Genomic DNA, 23,130 nt, shown 5'->3' on the forward strand with positions numbered 1-23,130 from the left:
ATCCCAAAAACTAAGTTACCAAAACAAAGTTACCAAAGAACACCAGTTTGCATCGATTACTAATTATTGGGCACGACCCACAAAATACTTAACTCAAATATGATCTTCTTACGCCAACCGGAGGTCCAATTATCGTCTCGCTCTACAAAATCGTCACCAACATCGGGGCCAAGGCAGGACAGCAGTCGAGGCAGCAGGCGCCAGGCAGCCGTCCAGCAGGAGAAGTCGCGCTGAAAAAACCTTCGGTCCACTTTCGACATACAGGGATCGATGACGTGGGGCGCTTCCTCCGGAATTTGCTTGCGGGACTCCTCACAGTCTTCAGGCTACACCGCTACCACCGATGCTGTCCACTCGTGGTCGCCATTTGAGGAAACTCAACCGTATGGGTTAAGCGGCGTTCAAGACGCCTGAAATTCCCCGGGTTCTTCTGCCTCAGCCACCCAAGGAGTACTGGACACTTACAGAGACAATGGACACTCCGTCTTGGCGTAACAAGTCGATTTATTAGCTGCAGCTAGCACAGTTGTCTGCGAAGTCACTAGGAGAGCGATATTCGCAAGAGACTGCTACATAACATTGTAACAGGCAAGCTTAAATACAATACGAAAAGCAAAAGTACACATTGTTGAGACTTCGACAAACGAGAAACACAATACTTTGATCTCTGTGTAACTAAATATCAACAACCATGTTTGCAACTTGGCCCTTAAGTAAATTACTAAGAGAATCCCCATTATACATTTTACAGCTAACGAAAACACAAGTGCGCTCTACAAGGGCAGACATAAGACTATAGAATGCTTCGAGATGTGTAACAGAAAACTACAGATAAGATAGTGAAGAGGAAAGAATGGTGTGAATCAACAGTCGTCTGGGCAAGGGATTATGTAGCTCAAACAACGGCTTAATGCACTCGACTAGTCCCTGACACTTCTTTAGTAAACAAGGTCACAGGAGTCATCTGACACGCGATGCCAGAAACGACAAAAACATCGCTTTCGTCTTGCAGCCTGAGTGAAGGCAACCTAAAATGGCGGCGATAACAAAATGGATGCCGGAACATGGGCAAACCATTTTTTCCAGTTCCATAGGACTGGTGAACCCACACATGTGTGAAGAGCATAGGAGACAAGGAACATCCCTGTTGGACGGCAAAGACTCGGGAGACTTTATTATTGATTTGCATATGCGCTAGAGGGGCCACAAACAAGAGCTTAACAGCAGCGCCACTGGTTCAGCAAAGGAATCTCCTATAGCATATGGTACTCCATTAAGGTGTCGGAGATTTAAGCGCATTCCCTGGTGTGGCATAAAGCCCGATTGATCAGGATGAACCACTGTTGCAATTACTGTCCGCAGGCAGATCGCCAGGGCCTACGCAAGGACCTTAGTCTCAATATTAAGCGGGGAGATAAGTCTATAAGACCGCCACCTTAGACGTTCTTTGGTCCTCCGGGAGACACCCTTATTTTCAGGCAGTCTGAAACCTTACTCCCTGATTTTATCCATCATGCTTTTATATAATTCTAACGGGAGCTCATCAGGCCCCGTCGCTTGCCCTGTTTGCAAGGTTCCTATTGTCTTATTTATTTAGTCTACTGTCAGGTCTTGGTCTAGTGCGTCTCGGTCCTCATTCGTTAGCATTGGCAGGGTCAGGTCTTTCAGGAAGTCTCTCCCAGTATTTCCGCCCCCTTGTTGTCTGTGTCCTCAAGGATCCAGTTCCGTCCTTTGTCTTGTCTCTCTAACCATGTAAGCAACTCATTGGCTTTATCACCGACATCATAGAGACAATGCTGGGTAGCCAGCGCATGAGTGCCAGCTATTTTCCATTAGTGCTCTTAATGTGTGCTGCTTCAGTTGATGGTGTAATGGGAGAGAAACTGATCCCCACTTGCCAAGCGTGCCTCCAGGAAAGCACATTCCTTGTCCTGAGCCTCGCACTTCAATTTACATTCTCCCAATCAAGCCTTGTGTCTGGCCTCGAATCACTGCCTTAAATTTACCCTATAGCACGCAAGCTGATTCAACAGGCCGCCCGTTCTCCTTAAAATAGAAGTCTGCTCGATCTCTCATACGAGCTTTGAACGTCTTGTCTTTTAAATATCACGGTCCAACCCTTGGGGGTAGGATGAAGTCCACAACCGGACCATCGAGTTGCACCTCCACCAGCGAATGGTCTGAGATTCCCCCTGCTATGTGCGTAACAGCTCTAAAATCAACTTTATGGACAGTCGGGGTGAAAAGATAGTGCAGGCATGCCAGACTATCATGTGCTGCAGATAGGTGCGTCCGGTTCTGATACCCTCTTCCCCTCTTGGGGCATTTAGGAGTATCATGAATATAGTATAGGTGCAGTTCTGTCACTTCAATCACCCCAATGCGTATATGCTCTGTCGTAAGCGTTTTATCCTTCCACAGAATGAGTCAGTCTTGTCTGGGTCTCTTTCCTGTTTACCGGCACTTGAATGGCATGCCCGAACACTCGAGAGAGCAGTGACCCACCAGCAGGCTTTTGTGGAGAGCTTTTGTCCTGGATGTAGGGCTGCATTCAGTAGGGCACCCACTCTGTCTTTTCTTTGCCTTTGCCTGAAGATCAGCAGTCCCAAGGTAGCAGTCACACCTAGCCTGTCTGTAAGTGCAGCCCCTCTGGAGGCCCGACCGTCAGCAATTAAGCCCACACTGTGGCTGGCTGGACCACAGGCGTAAGCTCAGACAGGGTGTTCGACACTGGAGCAGTTGTAGTCCCTCATGGGCCTCTGACACATAGTAGTCAGAAATTCAGCAGCGAAAAGCCCAACACAGGCTCTCCAGGAAGCCAGTAGATTCAGACCCTGTTGTGTTAGGAATTTGGCAAATGCAAACTTGAACGGGCAGTTGTCAGCACACAATCGTCCAACTGGGCCTCACAGATCACGTTGTCGTAGAGTTTTATTTTCTGCCTTGAACTGTTGGGAGAGTCTTGGCGGGGGAGGAGGGGGTCCCTCAGACTAGCTGGTCCTGCTGGATGGCTTTCCGGCCCGCCCTACAGATAACGAGGATGTGTCGGACCTTGCTTCTTCCAGGACAGCCTTGTCCTCCTGCTGGATAGTCAAAGTCATTTCCCTTTCTTACCAGACAGGCAGGCTTCTAGGCAGACTTCTAGGCTCTTCAGGACAGGTACACAGCTTCTCCATTAAGTAATTCAGCCAGCAGGTGATGCCCCTTCAACTTAGATAGACTGTCAGGCTGACACCATCCCTGGTGGCACAGCAGGCACCTGGGTACTTTGTAGAGCACATTATTCCTTGGTAACAGAGGACTTTGAACTGGGGTATAAAAGAGGGATAGATGGTCCCACTTGTATACACAACTGGCAGGCAGGAGATGCAGTTTACTCTTTCGCACTCTCACATTGCTTTTATGCTACGCACACCAACACCCTAAACACGCACATGATGTTAGTGCAAAGTCTGGGCACAGGCATAGAAATGGAGCATTACATAGGTGTGTCATCTATTCCAGGTGTAGCAGTTCTGAATAAACCCAGGGCATTTTCTTTTGACCGGAAGCTTCTCCTGGATGAGCAGTTTATTGTGTATATGCAGGCTTGGATAGCTAAATCTTTTCGTATTAATCGGGGTAGTACTGATCCTGAGTATGTTTGGGATGCATTCAAGGATGCTTTTAGGGAAGAAACCCTTAGTTATGGTTTGTATAATCAGAAGCAACAGGCATTAAAGGAACATGAGCTATATCAGGGTCTGGTCAGAGCTGAAGAGGCTCTAGTTCAGGGTATACATATGGGTAGGGACATTGGGGCATTTGTAGTAGAAGTGTCAAAGATCAAGGCGAAAATAAATCTCCAATGGAGCCAAGAGGCTGCTAAAACATATGTAGTAAGACAGCGACTTAACTACGAATATGGGGAGGACAGCGGTAGGTGCTTGGCGCAAAAATTAAGGATGAAGGAGGCAGCTGAGAGAATCAATTACATTTTGGATAGTAATGGCCAGCGTGTTGAGAATGAGAATGGTATACTGGAGGTGTTCAGAAGTTTTTATGAAGCATTATACATGGATGATCAATATGATGTCCAGAAAGTCAAGGAATTTGTATCTCAACAGTGTGAGCAAGATATTGGGGAGGAGGACGTAACGGGATTAGAAGCTCTTATTACAATGCTGGAACTCGAACAAGCTATTAAGGAACTTGCAATTGGTAAGGCTGCGGGCCCTGATAAATTAATCACACATTACTCAACTCCCGGAGAGGGAGAGAGAGGGGGTCCTAGGAAGAATATTTAAAGACCCATCAGTTTTAATCCCCAATCCTACTGATAAATAACACAAGAAAACTGATGGTCTAATAAAAAAAGAGAAAAGTATATGTAACCATACACACAGAACAGAAGTAAGAAAAAAGACCCACATTACATGAATCGTCAGTCTAGCTGTAAGTAATAATAAGAGAATGATAGCACGAATGCGACTTCATATCAGGAGAAACCCTGGGGAGGGCAGAAAAATAAGGATTTCCATCAACTGCCCTTGTTATCATTTGGAAAACCAAAGGTGCCCCATGTCACCTCAGCTTTTCTGGCAATGAGCCAAACGTTGGTAGAGTAGGCGTGTAGTGACAGGGAAGGAAAGTGCAGTGCAAACAATATAAGTGTGAGTGAATTAAAAAAGATACAACAGTGGTCCAAGATACCTTTATTGATGACCACTGGTGGACTTATTAAAAAATACAGTGTCGGTTTTGAATTAATCTACCAAAGATGGTCTACTAGTTTCAGCCGCAGTGGGTGTAAGAACCCCGGCTTTCTTCAGGACCCAATCAATTTTGCGACTGCATTAAGTGTAATGATGAAAACAGTGATAACAGAAAAAATTAAGGGCACATCCGGGGTATCGACGGTTAGGGCGGTGCATCCTTCTTGACCTGAGTCAGAGCCAGGTGAGGTGAGGCTTGTTACCTCATTCAGGATAGGTATGAACTATCATCCATCCTGCATGGAGGTATTGTGATTGGTCACATTTAGTAACACTGTGATACTTTTTAGTTTTTTCTGTTATCACTGTTTTCATCATTACACTTAATGCAGTAGCAAAATTGATTGGGTCCTGAAGAAAGCCGGGGTTCTTACAGCCACTGCGGCTGAAACTAGTTGACCATCTTCGGTAGATTAATTCAAAACTGATGAATAAGACGCATGTACTCACTATACTTTAATTTGTTTGTACTCTTGTGAGTTGAATACTCATGTATTGCTAATAAAAAAATAAAAAAAACATAGGTGTGTCAACAGGACGCCACTCCACTGACCATGATGCAAAGATCTCATCAGGCTATTGACACTTACAACAGGGTGCATTGCCACCACCGCTCTAGCTGGTAAACCCATGATAGTCCTCTGGCTTAAATAAGGGAACACTTGGTGTGACCCTCCAGGTCACAGGACCGGTCCAAGACCGCTTATAGTCCCTTGTTAGAAGTTGCATAGTACTGGTGTGGCAGAAAAATCTCATGCAATTGTTTTTTTTAAAACTTTGTGGCATATTTACCCCAGTAACATGCAGTCACAAGTTTGACGCCATGGACAGGGGAGTTGCCACGAGGAACAGATTCTTCTGCCTGTCAAACCACAAGCCATTCACTATTTCATAGTGTTTTTCTGCTTTTATTTACCACTAGTTTTAAGCAGGTGGTAGATAAGTGCATGTGGTTGGTTGGGGGGCGATGGGTGAAGCAGGGGAGGGAAGGTTAAAGAAATGTCTAACAAAGGGAAGAATTGTGTGATTTCCATAGTTTGTAAAAAAAAAACCAGCATAAGTCTTCGCTGCTTCTGCTGCACCCAGAGTCTTGTGCGTCTTTTCAGTCTAATTTTCCTGTCTGGAAAAAAAGTGTGTCCTGTTTTTCTGCACCCGGTACTTCCAGGTGCAGAAAAACCCAACAACTGGTAATCAGGTGGAATAAAATGAGCACATGAAAGTACTCCTTAATTTCATTGCTCTTGATTCATACTCTGGACCATAGTTGAGGGATAGGTCTAGGCATAGTCCTCGCAATACACAATAGATTTGTGTGCGGCAGAGGCCAAACTCAAAAGTCAGGATACCAGATACAAGTAGGTGGTAACTCAGGGCAGGGGGAAACGCCTGTTGTCCATGGAGGGGAAATTCCCGTCCCAGAAATCTACATAAAAAATTAATAAATAGTATGCTTTTTTAAATATCTGTTTGGCGCCAGTGCTTATGACTTTAATTTCTGCCTTTGGGATTCTATGTTACAAGTCCATAGGGTGCATGTATCCTTTGTGAGCTTAATAAAATGTTGGAAATTCTATAAATCCTCACTCCTACATCCAAGTACTCTCAGGCTACAATTCTACACTCTGCTCTGTTTGAAAAACAGCTCAATATTTTCAAAATTCTGCAACTCTGCATTGATTTGGCTTGTAAATTATATTTTGGGAAATTTTCATGTATTAACTATTTAATTTTTATACTATAGGTGATTGAAATTACTGACGAAGAAAGCAAGATTTAGCACCAGGCAACTAAAGTCCATAAGAAGGATTATTTTGAAAAACTGAAGGACATCCAGCAATCTAAGTTTAAACAATTTCCAGAATCTAGGTGTGGCGAGGAAGTGGGAGCTGAGGAAAGTACTATACCTGTAAGTGAAGTCTATAATTTAGCATTTCATTAACCCAGAGCAAAGCCATATCTGTGCACAGAATAACGTTCATCTAAAACATCATGTAATTCCAGAGAGGAAGCACACACTGCATAAAAGAAAGATATAACAAAAGGTTTCCTCTGCAGACCATCAAAGAAAAGACGCTGAGAGAAGACTCCGAAGCTGACACGTTAACAACCGAAAGATTGGAAAGTCACCTTTGTTCAACAACCGTTTTTAACCAGTTACACCAGTTTGAGACTATCTGCCTCAGGGAAGAAAACCACGACCCACTCTGCTTACTCTTGCGAAAACCATAAAAATTCACCACTTTATTGTGTTCATAACCATCTCAGATTGTTTCCTTTTTATTGTGTACTGTTCTGTAATTCTATGTAAATTGCCTCACCATTATCTGCTGTGCGTGAGTGATATGTAAAACTGTTAAAGGTAAAAATGGATTAAATGAGCACAGTTGCGCTATAGGTCATGTAAATACATCCTCGTCTTCAGAACTATAAATCTTAACCTTACACCAAACAAAGAAAGGGTCAAAGGAACCGATGTTCTGCGACTGGTGATCCACAATAGTACTGTGCACGTTCTAACACCCTCAGTTACTGCCATTACGTCAGTGCAAAAAGGTACTTATCAGTTTAATCATTAAATATCAGACTAACACCTTATCACTGCATTGCTAAGAACCTATACAAATAAATTTGAGAAAATCTTCAGTCACAAAATAAGTTGCTGCCGGATAGGCTATAACCTAAAGACTATTATCTGCTAGAAACATTTCGACAGGTGTTACAGGGCTGCTTCCAGACATAGTTTGCTCAATTCAAGTGTTAAGAAGATTGCACACAATTTCTTTTAGAGATAAATGCTGAACATTATCTAAACAAGCCTGACTCTAAAATCGGGTTCCCTCTTACCGTGGCATATAAGCACGAGAAAACTAAACGTAGAGATATTAACTCTAGGTATACACCTTATAAAAATACAGACTGTGAGACCAAATTCAGTGTTCAAAACCACCTCGATGAAGGGAAAATAACCTAATTTGGGGGAAAAAGTTACATGTGCCAAAAAAGACACAGCCATAAATCTTATCTCACAGAATTTGACAGAATGCATACTGGGGGAATCCACTCTCAGTGCAAAGTATGCCAAAAAAGTTTCAGGCGTGAATCTTATCTCACTGAGCATATGAGAATCCACACTGGGGAAACCCACTCTCCGTGCAAAGTATGCCAAAAAAGTTTCAGGCGTAAATCTTATCTCACTGAGCATATGAGAATCCACACTGGGGAAAAACCTTATCAGTGCTCCGAATGCCAGAAAAGCTTTAGAGTCAAACCGAGTCTATATGAACATGCATTAACCCACTCTGGGGAAAAACCTTATCAGTGCTCTGAATGCCAGAAAAGTTTTAGTTTCAAAGCGACTCTATATGAACATGCATTAACCCACTCTGGGGAAAAACCTTACCAGTGCGCTGAATGCCAAAAAAGTTTCTGCCGTAAATCTAAACTCACTAAACATATGAGATTCCACTCTGGCGAAAAACCTTATCAGTGCGCTGAATGCCAGAAATGTTTCAGTGACAAAGGAGGACTCACTCTACATACAAGGACCCACACTAGGGGAAATCCGTATCAGTACTCTGAATGCCAGGAAAGGTTTTGTAACAAACCGAGCCTATCTCGACATGCATTAACCCACACTGGGGAAAAACCTTATCAGTGCTCTGAATGCCAGAAATGTTACAGTGACCAAAGCAGTCTCACTCGGCATATCAGAACCCACAGTGGGTATAAACCTTTTCAGTGCTCTGAATGCCATAAATGTTTCAGTTACAAAATCAGACTCACTGAACATACAAGGACCCACTCAGTGGAAAAACCTTATCAGTGCTCTGAATGTCGGAAATGTTTCATAAACAAATTCAGTCTCACTAAGCATATAAGAACCCACACTGGGGAAAGACCTTATCAGTGCTCTGAATGCCCAAAAGATTTCCGACGTAAATCACATCTAACTGCACATGTGAGATTCCACACTGGGGAAAAACCTTATCAGTGCTCTGAATGCCAGAAATGTTTCAGTGACAAAAGCAGTCTCACTCAACATACAAGAACCCACACTGGGGAAAAACCTTATCAGTGCTCTGAATGCCACAAATGTTTCAGTGTAAAAAGCAATCTTACTCAGCATATAAGAACCCACACTGGGGAAAAACCTTATCAGTGCTCTGAATGCCACAAATGTTTCAGTGAAAAAATCACTCTCACTCAGCATATAAGAATCCATACTGGGGAAAAACCTTATCAGTGCTCTGAATGCCAGAAATGTTTCAGTGACAAAAGCAGTCTCACTCAGCATATAAGAATCCACACTGGGGAAAAACCTTATCAGTGCTCTGAATGCCAGAAATGTTTCAGTGACAAAAGCAGTCTCACTCAGCATATAAGAATCCATACTGGGGAAAAACCTTATCAGTGCTCTGAATGCCACAAATGTTTCAGTGAAAAAATCAGTCTCACTCAGCATATAAGAATCCATACTGGGGAAAAACCTTATCAGTGCTCTGAATGCCAGAAATGTTTCAGTGACAAAAGCAGTCTCACTCAGCATATAAGAATCCACACTGGGGAAAAACCTTATCAGTGCTCCGAATGTCAAAAATATTTCAGCCGTAAATCTAATCTCACTGCACATGTGAGAATCCACACTGGAGAAAAAAAATTATCAGTGCTCTAAATGTCAGAAAAGATTCAGAGGTAGAGATGGTTACAAGTGCCATAAGAAAACACACCATCAAAATAATTCAGTTCTCCGAATGCCAGAAAAGCATCAATTTTAAACTCAATCTCACTCTACATGAGCAGACGCACACAGGGGGAAAACATTACCAATGCGGTGAATGCCAGAAATTCCTATTTGATTGGCACAGCCTCACCAACCATTGGCGACTCCATACTGATGAAAACCTTATGAGTGCTCTGAACGCCAGAAAAGCTGCAGAGAAAAACGCTATCTCACCATGAGAAACTCCACACTGGAGGAAATCCTTATGCCATAAAAGCTTGAATCTGAAAGACAGTGTTATGCTTCATGAGAGATCCCACTCTGGGGAAAAACCTTATGAGTGCTCGAAATGCAAGCAAAGATTTGGCTACAAATGACTTCTCACTTGTCATGAGCGAACTCACACGGGAGAAAAAAGCCTTATGTGTGTTCTGAATGTCAGATAAGGTTTAGTCTCGAATACAATGTAACTTCATTTGAGAGTATTTACACTGGACTAAAGCCTTATACAGGAGGGGAAAGCCAGAAACGTTATACTCAGAAAGGAGACCTCACTAAACATGAAAAATGCGTCCACACCAGGTGAAAAGTAAGGCATATCTTGAGTTGCAGAAAAGCTTCTAACAACCTGACTTTACATGAGAGAGCACATATTGTAGTTGCAATAGGATTCATCAAGAAACTCTTGCAGGATAACTTAGGTTGCCCACATGCAACCTCCAAAGAAATTTCAGGCCTTGACATTTTTTAATTGCAACAAAATCCGCAATTTGAGTATCTGAAAGTTACAAAACTCATCAAGGTCTTTACTTGACACAGAGAAGTGTTAGTGCTTGCAAAAATCAACTAATTGCCCAAAAAATCATAATATTAATGTCATAAATTTTACTCCACCCAAAGGTTTCTACTCACCCTTGTTTCTTAACATTTGACTGATATCTATATTTTCATAAGAAGATTAAGCCTAGGCGGAGTTCATAATAAAGAACTCCGCGAAGTGACAAAAAAACTGTGGCGGTCTACGCGGAGTGCCGCAAGCAGCGGAGTGCGTAAGGGTCATGCCGTTCGTGGCGATTTTGATTTCCTGGTGTTTGTCCCGCCCTGTAAAAATAATCGCGAAAGGCACCATGTGCAGCACAAGAGGATGCAGCTGCTTCTACTCAAGCGGCAGCTTTGTCAATGCGAAGGAAGGTTTCTCAATGCGAGTGGTTGTGACCTGCCGCGACCACTTGCATTGAGAAATCCGACAACCCGCTTTGAGAAATCTCACCAGGAGGTTGATTTCGCTCGCCAACTTGACCTTGGCGAGCGCGAGCAAGGAAAAATCTCATCAGGAGGTGGAATTTCCTCGCTCCGGCACATGGCATTTAAGAGCGCAAGCTCCAAGGAGCTGAGTTTTTAGGAACTACGCGAGCTCCGCGGAGTACAGAAAACTCCGCCAGCGGAGTTCACCACCCAAAAAGAGTTAATATACAACAGCAAGAAATCCTAACACACCAGTCACTTGCCTTTGGTAACACTCTTTCTGGTTGCTACTCCTTTACCTGCAGATTCCTCACTTTGTAAATATTCCCCACACACCAGACTGGGTCCTCCAACTATAAAGCAGAGTAGGAGACATCATGCAGCTCAGTGTCAACATCATTCTGCTACAGACGTGACAAGCGTAGACGCATAGAAGCACTTCCCATGCGCACTGTGAACAACTACAGAGGTCTATGAGTACATTATCTCACAGGTCTGTGTCACATATGCAGGCCCTGGGAAGATATTAATTCACCATTTTTATCATGATTAGAATTCAGATGAGGCCTTTTCATTTCCAAAAATTCTAATTGTATTCCCAGCAGCAAGTGTATATATAAATTGTTGAGTGATGACTGCGCAGTGCTCAAGATGAAAGTGATATGATGATAAAACTGTCCGATCCACATTTTGTACACAGAAACGGGGCTGTAAATACTTTTGTACAATACAGGTTAAGCAAATGCTATTTTTAGAAGACATAATTTATATTAAATAATCCCTGTATAGTTAATGTTTCGACCGTTCCAGTTAATTACCATGGTTCTCATCAGGACGGTAGATCTCTCCAATATGCTTCTCAACTATATTCAATACAACCCAGTAAGGATTCTTCTGTATCTCGAGGCAGCGTACCTGGGAGGAACTCACATTCATCTAAGCAGTTCCAGCGCCCGTTCGTCGGACCAAACAACTGCAGCCAGTGAATCCTCGGCTCGCTGTCAAACAAGTTCAAGTGTGATACTTCCTGATGAGACCACCTACATTGACTGTCTTGTCTGTGAGAAGCTGCACCGACCCTCCTGTGATGGTGGGCCGGAAGATCTTCACCACCAAGTGAAATGCTCGCAACTCCAACAGCTTGTTGTGGAGTTGGGTCTCTGCCGGTGACGAGGGTTCCCTAATCTCTGTCTCCCATATGGCCTTTCCATCCCAGACGTAATACATCCGTCGCCACTGTTAAGTCTGGGTGGGATAGGGAGAGGGGTCTGCCACTGGCATAATCTGATTCACTGGAGAAAATGTTGGATACTGCCTACCATAGGGTGAGTGAGTGTCTGGAAGGGCACAAAGAGGTTTTGCGGCTGTGCCAGCTGTAACAGCAGGTCCCTCAGTGGCATAATGTCCTGGAAGTTGCCTTTGTGTGCCATGGCGATGATAGAACTGGGAGACCTGCTGGGTTTGCAGCAGGGTCTGGCGCTGGCAGAGTTGAAAAACTCTACGGTAGCCAAAAGGGGACGAGATTTGTGATGAAATTGCGTGGCGGAGGAAGACAGACCCAAGGAATCTGTCTGGGGCACAGTCCACTTTCTTGCTTAAAAGTTGAGAGCCATCGAATAGCTTGTCCATTAATGATGCTTGGGTATCTTTAGAGAAGCATATAGACCTAATCCAGGCAGTGCACCGAAGTTCCACACTCATGTCAATCGCCTGACCCAAGCAATAGGCTATGTCCAAGTCACAACATAGTACTGACTGCTGCAACACATCTATCCTGACTAGCTTGTGCTCGCCGACAGAGTTTGGGCCACTGTTTCCCCAGGGCATGATTATATTTGGGAGCATTGACATTCAGACCCTTCAGGATTTAGCTATGTGCGAAAAAAATCGCCAGTTTTATAACAAGCCTGCACTTTTCATAAAAATGCCAGTGAATGCTACCTCGTCCTTGCATTGATCCAATGCTCGCCAAGCCAGGTGTTCCCTGGACCAGAAACAAGCAACTGGGACCGGTTTCGGGGTAACACCCCATATCAGCCAGGCTAGCTTGAATCCCAGGATGCTTGTTTCCGGTCCAGTTGAGACCTGACTTGGCAGTTCGGTCTGGACTGTTCCCATGAGGCACATGGTCAAGACTGGTTTGCATATGGCTGGGCCTGAACTCGGGTGGCGAAGTGAGTTAAAGAACGATGATGGATTCAACCCAGATCTGTGACTGGGGGTGAGTTTCTGAAAAGTTTCAGCCGTCCGTCCATCATCTCCTTGTGTTTGCTTTGTTTTCCCTCAGTTGGCAGGGTACAACGGACATGGGGCCCCTTGCTTACTTTGCCACTGGATTCAAGCTAGCCTGGTTGATGCGGGGTGTTACCCTGAAACTGGTCCAAGGATGCTTGTATCTGGTAGAGACTATTAGTTATAGATTCCTTACCTTAAAATTACCCCCAGGTTTCAGACTGGATCCAGAGAATTTTTTTCTTAGCAGTACCCCTGCGCTTCTGTAGGTGGCGTCGGTTGACTCTGTGTCCTGTGTCGTAGGCGCCGGGATGACATCGCAGTGTCTACTTAAGATGCCCCACCTGCACGCTGACGTCAGTTCTTTCTTTCTTCTGCTCCAGCCAGCGCAGATCCGGAGAGAGCCAACCTCTTAGTCAGTTTTTGACTAAACCCTTTTTCGACTTTTGTCTACCTCTTTTTTTGAGTCTTCCACTTCTGGTAGCACAAGGGATGTCCCATCGTTGGACCAGCTTCAAGCCCTGTGACTCCTGTCACAAGTTGATGTTAGAAAAGGGGGTGGTGATGAACAGAGTGTCTGAATTAAGCAGACCACTCTTACCCAGTCCAAAGATCAGGGCTTGATCCATCACCGTTATTTAGCTCACTGCCCCATCCCAGCTCAGAACCTGGCTATATGCAAATTAGTCTGTCCCTGGCCCAGTGCATCATGGGAACAGGGCAGACCAAACTACCAAGCCAATTCTTCACCAGAAAGGAGACAAGCTACCGGGGACCGGTTTCTGGCATTTCAGCCTCGTCGGCCCGGCTTGCTTGAATCCTGATGGAGCAGTGAGCAAGGGACTCATGTCTGAGTATACCCTGCCACACCTATAGTGGGCAAAAACGATTCAGAAAAGGGGGTGGTGATGAACAGAGTGTCTGAATTAAGCAGACCACTCTTATCCAGTCCAAAGATCAGGGCTTGATCCATCACCGTTATTTAGCTCACTGCCCCATCCCAGCTCAGAACCTGGCTATATGCAAATTAGTCTGTCCCTGGCCCAGTGCATCATGGGAACAGGGCAGACCAAACTACCAAGCCAATTCTTCACCAGAAAGGAGACAAGCTACCGGGGACCGGTTTCTGGCATTTCAGCCTCGTCGGCCCGGCTTGCTTGAATCCTGATGGAGCAGTGAGCAAGGGACTCATGTCTGAGTATACCCTGCCACACCTATAGTGGCCAAAAACGATTCAGAAAAGGGGGTGGTGATGAACAGAGTGTCTGAATTAAGCAGACCACTCTTACCCAGTCCAAAGATCAGGGCTTGATCCATCACCGTTATTTAGCTCACTGCCCCATCCCAGCTCAGAACCTGGCTATATGCAAATTAGTCTGTCCCTGGCCCAGTGCATCATGGGAACAGGGCAGACCAAACTACCAAGCCAATTCTTCACCAGAAAGGAGACAAGCTACCGGGGACCGGTTTCTGGCATTTCAGCCTCGTCGGCCCGGCTTGCTTAAATCCTGATGGAGCAGTGAGCAAGGGACTCATGTCTGAGTATACCCTGCCACACCTATAGTGGCCAAAAACGATTCAGAAAAGGGGGTGGTGATGAACAGAGTGTCTGAATTAAGCAGACCACTCTTACCCAGTCCAAAGATCAGGGCTTGATCCATCACCGTTATTTAGCTCACTGCCCCATCCCAGCTCAGAACCTGGCTATATGCAAATTAGTCTGTCCCTGGCCCAGTGCATCATGGGAACAGGGCAGACCAAACTACCAAGCCAATTCTTCACTAGAAAGGAAACAAGCTACCGGGGACCGGATTCTGGCATTTCAGCCTCGTCGGCCCGGCTTGCTTGAATCCTGATGGAGCAGTGAGCAAGGGACTCATGTCTGAGTATACCCTACCACACCTATAGTGGCCAAAAACGATTCAGAAAAGGGGGTGGTGATGAACAGAGTGTCTGAATTAAGCAGACCACTCTTACCCAGTCTAAAGATCAGGGCTTGATCCATCACCGTTATTTAGCTCACTGCCCCATCCCAGCTCAGAACCTGGCTATATGCAAATTAGTCTGTCCCTGGCCCAGTGCATCATGGGAACAGGGCAGACCAAACTACCAAGCCAATTCTTCACCAGAAAGGAGACAAGCTACCGTGGACCGGTTTCTGGCATTTCAGCCTCGTCGGCCCGGCTTGCTTGAATCCTGATGGAGCAGTGAGCAAGGGACACATGTCTGAGTATACCATGCCACACCTATAGTGGCCAAAAACGATTCAGAAAAGGGGGTGGTGATGAACAGAGTGTCTGAATTAAGCAGACCACTCTTACCCAGTCCAAAGATCAGGGCTTGATCCATCACCGTTATTTAGCTCACTGCCCCATCCCAGCTCACAACCTGGCTATATGCAAATTAGTCTGTCCCTGGCCCAGTGCATCATGGGAACAGGGCAGACCAAACTACCAAGCCAATTCTTCACCAGAAAGGAGACAAGCTACTGGGGACCGGTTTCTGGCATTTCAGCTTCGTCGGCCCGGCTTGCTTGAATCCTGATGGAGCAGTGAGCAAGGGACTCATGTCTGAGTATACCCTGCCACACCTATAGTGGCCAAAAACGATTCAGAAAAGGGGGTGGTGATGAACAGAGTGTCTGAATTAAGCAGACCACTCTTACCCAGTCCAAAGATCAGGGCTTGATCCATCATCGTTATTTAGCTCACTGCCCCATCCCAGCTCATAACCTGGCTATATGCAAATTAGTCTGTCCCTGGCCCAGTGCATCATGGGAACAGGGCAGACCAAACTACCAAGCCAATTCTTATACTGGGAAGGAAACAAGCTACCGGGGACCGGTTTCTGGCATTTCAGCCTCGTCGGCCCGGCTTGCTTGAATCCTGATGGTGCAATGAGCAAGGGACTCACATCTGAGTATACCCTTCCACGCTTATGGTGGACAAAATGATTCAGAAAAGGGGGTGGTGATGAACAGAGTGCCTGAATTAAGCAGACCACTCTTACCCAGTCCAAAGATCAGGGCTTGATCCATCACCGTTTTTTAGCTCACTGCACCATCCCAGCTCAGAACTTGGCTATATGCAAATTAGTCTGTTGATGTGGATAAAGATTTCGTGGATGCAGATGATATCCCTGCTGTAATTACCACTAATTCAAACGGGACTTCCAACACGATATGGACCCAAACAACATTAATGGGAGACAATTATCATCTTACGAAACAGAATGGGAATTTGATAGAAACTATAGTTGACACTATTTTTAATCGACTCGAGAAACAAATGATCTACCAGTTTAATAATGTTTTTAAAAGACTTGACAGACTAGATAACCTGGTTAAAAACGAAGAAGCAAAAAGAAAGGGGTCTGTTGTCTTGGATCAAATCAGAGCTGACCGTCTCTTAAAAGAACTTGAATCTGTAAGCAACACACTGTCACTAAAGAAACAGGAAGCTTCCCCCTTACCGGGAGGGAGCTCAAGTAACCCTGGAACATTACAACAGTCTACTGTACCATCTACAATTCAACCCCGACCCGCCAATGAAAGGAAGAACTCGGCAATATCTAATTTACCGCCTAAATCTATTCCAATACCTGCACCCAGAAAAACTGTCCCTTCTGCTACTACCAATAAAAACATTACTCACTATAAAGGCTCGACCCAAACGATTACAGCAATAAGATCAACTGCTGCTAGCAATAAAAGCACTGGGGAAGCTGGGTCTATCAGGCCTTTTAAACATCAAGGGCCTGTATTACATCTGCCACCGGATGCTTGTCCTTTTGTCCTGGTCCTTGCAGGAATACCACCGTTGAGGGAGGATCAGGGGGAATCATGGGTACAACTGCGGAATAAAAGCATAGATTGGCTAACTAAGCACAAAGGTGTCGGTCATGACATCTCAAGAGAGATCCTATCGGCTCGCAGGGTGTCTTGGGTTGGGCCCTTACATAAAGATAAGGAAGGTGACTGTATAGTTCTCGATTTTAAGAACCCCGGAACTGTAAGACATTTACTCAGTAGAAATGGTAACTGCTCTGCTATCTCTACTGTTGTAACCATGTTACCCTTGAGTTACTTCTACAGACAATCGCTAATGCAATCTCGGCCACCCTTAATGCAGTTTCATCCACCACCTATGCACTTTCAGCCACCCCCTATGCAATTCCAACCGGCCTCATTTCCATTCAATATGGTAAATAGATTTGCCCCTCTGTCAGATTTGGATATGTTAGACTGACCCACAACATCTAACCCAGCCGAATCATCACTGGCACCTATTATTGAAACCCTGATTGTCTCACAACCCATGCAATGGACTGCAGTTAGAGAAAAACCCTTGAATCATAGACTAATGCTCCAGGATTCTGATATATCCCTCGTAAGCTGGAACATAGCGGGTCTTAACTCTAAATTGAAAATCAAAGAATGGTTAGACTGGGTTAATAACAACTGTGACATTTTGATGCTACAAGAGACTTGGTGCACTACTACACCCTCAATGGAGGGCTTTTGTTGCTATAATCTACAGGCTTCTCCCTCACCTAAGGGTCGCCCCCGTGGGGGCTTATCCATCTGGACTAAAATAAAATCTGGGGTACAAACAAAATTAATCCCCACACCGGGTAAATGTTTTATGGCTATGAAGTACACTAAAAGGATGACACTTTGTATAATTAATTTTTATAATAATGACTTTGTCACTCGCCCCAATGACAATTTTACGTTATTGTTTAACTTTATTGACGAAATTACGGAAGGGCAGAAGTATGGGCCCTTTGATGGCATTTGCATTGGAGGGGATTTCAATGCTCACATGTATCGTGATAGTCCTATATGTAGAAACGGTGAAGAGTTGAAAAACCATCTAGCCTCCCGTGACCTAGTAAACGCAATGGAAATTGCTGGTTCTAGCTTTAATAATATATTAACACCTACATATATAGGCCAGGGCTGCTCCTCCACGATAGATTATATTTTTACTTGCCCAATATTGAGTGATATAATTTTAAAAGCAGAAGTCATTTGTTCCGCATATAGTGACCACTATCCGCTTAGAATATACTTTGACAATCCACAGATCCCGAAGGCTGCTGTGAGATTTGAGACTGGGGCACAAATTCTGTCATTGTCTACTGATAAACTCAGACTAATATGGAAAGGGGTGGACAATAAAGATATTTTAGCTAGAGTAATTAAAAAACACCCTCAGATGGTAGAGACTTGTCTGTCGTACACTAGCCCAGGTGACGATGTGGTTGTTGCCTTTGGTAATCTCTGTGGGGCTATTAAAAGAGAATCCTCTAAACCAGCTAGGCCCAATATAGATCATGGCCCACGCTGGTTTGACTCCTCCTGTTCTAAGGCTAATAGGGACCTTAGGGCGGCCTTAAAAACTAACCCTAGGGATGTCCAACTTGTGAGAGAATTAAGATCTAAATACAAATCTGTGCTTCGCACTAGATCTGAGGCCCTAGTGATTAATCATTGGGAAACTCTCACACGTACTGCCTCATTAAAAGACACGACAGGTTTCTGGAGAGAAGTCAAGTCCCTCAGATCTTTTGGATCTAATATCCAACCAATCAACTGTAACATAACTGGCGAGGTGTGGGCAGAGCATTTCTCTAAAATCTATGCTATATCATCCACTTCTCTAGATATTGTCTCCCCATCCAGTACAGCTGAACAACTGAACTTTTTATTACCTGAGGTCGAGGATGCTATATGTGAGAGTGCTAGTAATAAAGCTCCCGGCCCGGATGGCCTTTCTATTGATCAGATTAAATCTGAAATTAATTTCTGGGCCCCATTATTATGTAACCTATTTAACAATTTGACTGATAGCTCCATCCCCGAATCTTGGTCGAACTGTGTCATCGTACCGATTTTTAAAAAAGGTGACAGGCCGGACCCTGCTTGTTACCGCCCGATCTCACTGATCGATAACACACTAAAGGTCCTTGGAAGAGTAATTTTTAAAAGGATAAGGAATTGGGCGGAGGATAATAATGTTTTACACTACAGTCAATTGGGATTTAGAAGTCACGTGGGCACTGTTGAACAATGTCTTAATTTGAATCTGATTATGGCCAAATATATAATTGTTAAAAAGTCCCCGCTTTATTTAGGTTTCATGGATTTGAGTTCCGCTTTTGATTATGTTAATCGTTCTAGGTTGTGGTCACTTTTGCTTGATTATGGTTTGGATGAATCACTGGTATATTTCCTTTCATATTTACATAGAGATTTAAAGGCGAGAGTACGTATCAATAATGATGGCGAATTATCTGATGATATTTTAATTAGCAGAGGAGTTAGACAAGGCTGCGTACTCGCCCCACTGCTTTTTATTCTATATATTAATGGGTTGAGCTGCACTCTGAGTAAGACTACTAAGGACGTACCAATTGTAAACGGTTCCCCCATTACTACCCTACTCTATGCGGATGACGCAGTATTAATGGGGCGCACCCCGAATGCCTTGCGCATTTTAATTACTGGGTTTGTTGATTTTATGTCCAATTTGGGCCTAAACACTCATTTTAAAAAATCTTATATTATGAATTGTGGACCTAAAAAATACAATATTACCTCAATTAAGTCAGGTGACAATATACTAAAATGCACTAGCACCTTTCCTTACTTAGGGTTACTATTTTCCAATACAGGCTCATGGCAGCCACATGTTGCCTTTGCGAGAAATAAAATTGGGAAGTCAATCAATTCAATTTTATCCCTCCGACAACCCAAATTGGCCGACGTTATCACCCCCTTGCTCAATATTTATCGTACCCAATGTCATCCCACCGGTACATATGGAGCAGAAGTGTGGGGATACTGCAATATTACGTCTCTCCAATCGGAAGAAAATAGATTTTGTAGAAAGGTGCTGGGGGGTGTCCCTTGTGCTCCCACATTTATCTGTCACAGCGAACTGAGGTTGCCATATATTGTGGATTTTATTAGATCTAGGCCCGCGCTTTTTTGGATAAAAATATGGTCAAACCCAGCAGCATCTTTAACACGCAGCATAATATCTGATTGTCTATTACACGAAAAATCCCACCATATACCCTGGTTAAGTGCTGTTAAGAATAGCTTGCTGAGTGTGGGATATGGCTCTTTGTTCAGTTCCCCTAATACCATTACCCCCAATCATAAGAACAGTGTAAAACGGGCATTACTTGATTTATACAAAGAGGAACGAATAAGATCCGAATTTGTAAAACCCGTTGTTATTAAATATTTGTCACTTACAGAATCAGGAAATAACAACTTAAACAGGCCATGCAGATATTTAACAACACCAAAAGGAAGATGGAACCGGAGCCTTTTGTTTAAGTTCCGGGACGGAAGCATTGTTAACTTGCTTAGCTTCCCCCTTGGCTATAACAAAAGCTTAGAAGAGCTGGATTGTCCCTGCTCCGTAGGTGGGAAACAAAGTTTGCTGCATTATTTCCTTTTCTGTGGCCATTATAATTTATATACCCGCCATTACTTATTGCCGATTCTCCGTAAACACAACTTAAGGGATTTTAATATGGCATTTAGGTTCCTACAAATGTTGTCAACAGATGAGATCATTCATACTGTAAGCTGTTTTATAAAAGTCTGTGTGAGATCAAGGGCAAGTATGGAACAAGCATAATGGATAATGGTATTATATTTGAACGCACATTGCACTTTACCATTTTGATACAAATTGCACTAAGAAACATTTATATGTGTGTATGGATCTGTATGATTATTCTTAGGTGAATGCATATTGCACTTTACCTTTCGGATACAATTTGCACAAAGAAACTTTTATATGTCTGTTTGGATCTGTATGATTATTTTAGGAATAGATAAACCGAAATCCATGGTAAAAATATACTAATGAACTAATGTTTCTTCATATGTATAATGCACTTTATGATATTTATGCTGCTTAAAACCCAATTAGAAATTTTGTTTTTAACTTTTTATAGGTTTTATGTGCTTTTAATGTGTTTCATTCTGTATGTACTTTTATGGATGTATCAAAATTCCGAATAAAGATCATTTGAATTGAATTGAATTGAATTGAATTGAGTGAATGGTTGGATGGATGTATGATGCCACCCACTCAATTAATACTCACCCATTAACATGGTCACTCATCTTTGCATTCATTTAATCACACATTGACTATTTTTTTGATTTGTCACTCACCAATTTACAATACCACAGACACAAATTTGCCAATCGATGCACTTTCAGGTAAAAATGTCTGACTTATTGGCCGTCCCAATGTTTTCTCTCACAGACTCCTAAAATATTGCTTGGGAGGGAAGGATTAAAATGTGTCCTAGTTGGGGGGGGAGTATTACCTGCTGACAAAAGCAGGGACAAGGGATCAGTCTTCGCTGCCCTTGCAACCAACACCTCAAGCAATTTTAAAACCCGGAATGTGTCCTACTTGTAATTGGGCCCCAAGTGTCTTATTGGGTGACCCATCTACCTTCAATCGAACCATTTGAAATGGGGTAGCTTGCTTTGTAAACATGGGCTGCTTGCGGATTCTATCAGTTTGGTGAAATAATGCTAGCGCTGTAGCTGAGTGTAAGTGGATGAGATGCGGAGACTGTGCGGATTTTGCAGAGATGACGGCAGAACAAGAGGTGCAGGATGAATTTTAACAACAAATGGATAAGATAAATTTGCTCAGTTTCCACTAAGACACTTTTTTTTTTATATAGGCTTACTTTTAAAACCATGAATTTCATAGTGTGCTATAAAGCTTACAAATGACTGGGGAGGAACAGTTTTTGCTTACTTGTTATTGCAAATATGCTTTTGGCTTCTCTAATAGCTTATCGTTAATTTGAGAAAAGGGATTAGTGGATCACATATTGTAAAAATCTACAAAAATCCAAGTTTCACTTTACCAGTCATTTAAACTGGTGAATTTGTAGCTCAGTCTGTGCTGAGGGGGCCCCCTGCTGCTCGGGGCCCCCCGCAACGCTGGGCTGCGGGGCCCTGTGTTACGCCCCTGGATCTCAGTGCATCGTGCATCCCAAGCTGTAACATGTATAAATGGGCAGCGACCAGGAACTGGCATCAGAATGTCCTAAACTGTAATATATATATATATATATATATATATATATATCAATGGGCAGCGAGCTGTAACAGGTCTCAGTGGATCCCGAGCTGTAACATGAATCAATAGACACCGAGCTGTAACCGGCCGCAATGGGTCCCGAGCTGTAACATTTATCAAGGGTCAGTGTGCTGTAACAGGCCGCAATGGGTATGAAGCTGTAATATGAATCAAATGGGCAGCGAGCTGTAACAGGCTGCAGTAGGCCTGAAGATGTAATTGCCTTTATTAGGCCCCGAGCTGTGACACGCTCAAAGGCCTCATAGGCCTCATGCAGCTCTGGGCATCAATCAGCCTCAAGGTTTAAGAGATATTAATGTGATTCAAGCTGTAATCAGTGTTAATGGGTCTCAACTAGTAACAGATAACAATCGCCTTCATTCTATAATAGGCATTAATGGCCCCCAAGCTAGAATAGGCATCAGTGAGTCTAAAATTGTAAAATGCATCAGTGGATTCTCAAGATGAGCTTCACGGTAGACCATGTGCCTGGGTACGAGTTGCTTGGTAAAATTACTGATTCAAGTTGGGTATGGCACCCTTGCAACATGCAACGATGAGCTTGTGCCCCCCAGAATGGAGAAAGATGATGTGGATATGAAATGACCAGGCTCTTTACTGCAAATGTATATCTAATTGCAGAGATATTTTTTCTCCCATTTATCACCTTAATTGGCCACGTGGATAATTTGATCCGGGGTGAGGCATTGGCGTTGTGGGTGGAGGTGTAGCTCCACGGTTTACTGCCCAGTCCTCTTTTTATGGATACAGTCCTTGCAGTGCCGAGAAGCTCTGCCCAGAGATTGTCACCTCCATGGACAGGTGCGAGGCTTTCAATATTCTTTTGATCTTATGAAAGCAGTACCTTTCTTTACGTGTCTCTCTGCTTCTCTCCTATTGAACACAGGGTCTTTCGTGGGTACTTTTGCCCAGTTTTTTCTCCTGTTTCCTGAACTCAGAGACACATGAAATGTGTTGCCAGGGTGATAATGCGCCCTGACAGCCAGAGTAGGCACTACACATGTCCCACCAGCAGGGCACATGT

At 43.8% G+C, this 23,130-nt stretch overlaps 2 protein-coding genes across 2 annotated transcripts in view; one reads left to right on the top strand and one right to left on the bottom strand.

Moving 5' to 3' along the window:
- LOC144806435 (uncharacterized) overlaps positions 1-13,942 on the top strand; it is a 77,367-nt gene extending 63,425 nt beyond the window's left edge. Inside the window, exons 3-4 of the mRNA XM_078672802.1 lie at positions 6,496-6,660; positions 6,756-13,942. Coding sequence (XP_078528928.1) covers positions 7,744-9,426 — 1,683 coding nt within the window. The 5' untranslated portion in view covers positions 6,496-6,660; positions 6,756-7,743 and the 3' untranslated portion in view covers positions 9,427-13,942. The remainder of the gene's footprint in view (positions 1-6,495; positions 6,661-6,755) is intronic.
- Positions 1-23,130, bottom strand: part of LOC144806434 (uncharacterized) — a 226,253-nt gene that overhangs the window by 39,510 nt on the left and 163,613 nt on the right. The window lies entirely within an intron of this gene.

Source organism: Lissotriton helveticus (genome assembly GCF_964261635.1).
Source record: "Lissotriton helveticus chromosome 1_1 unlocalized genomic scaffold, aLisHel1.1 SUPER_1_unloc_71, whole genome shotgun sequence".
In the NCBI taxonomy this organism is placed as follows: domain Eukaryota; kingdom Metazoa; phylum Chordata; class Amphibia; order Caudata; family Salamandridae; genus Lissotriton; species Lissotriton helveticus.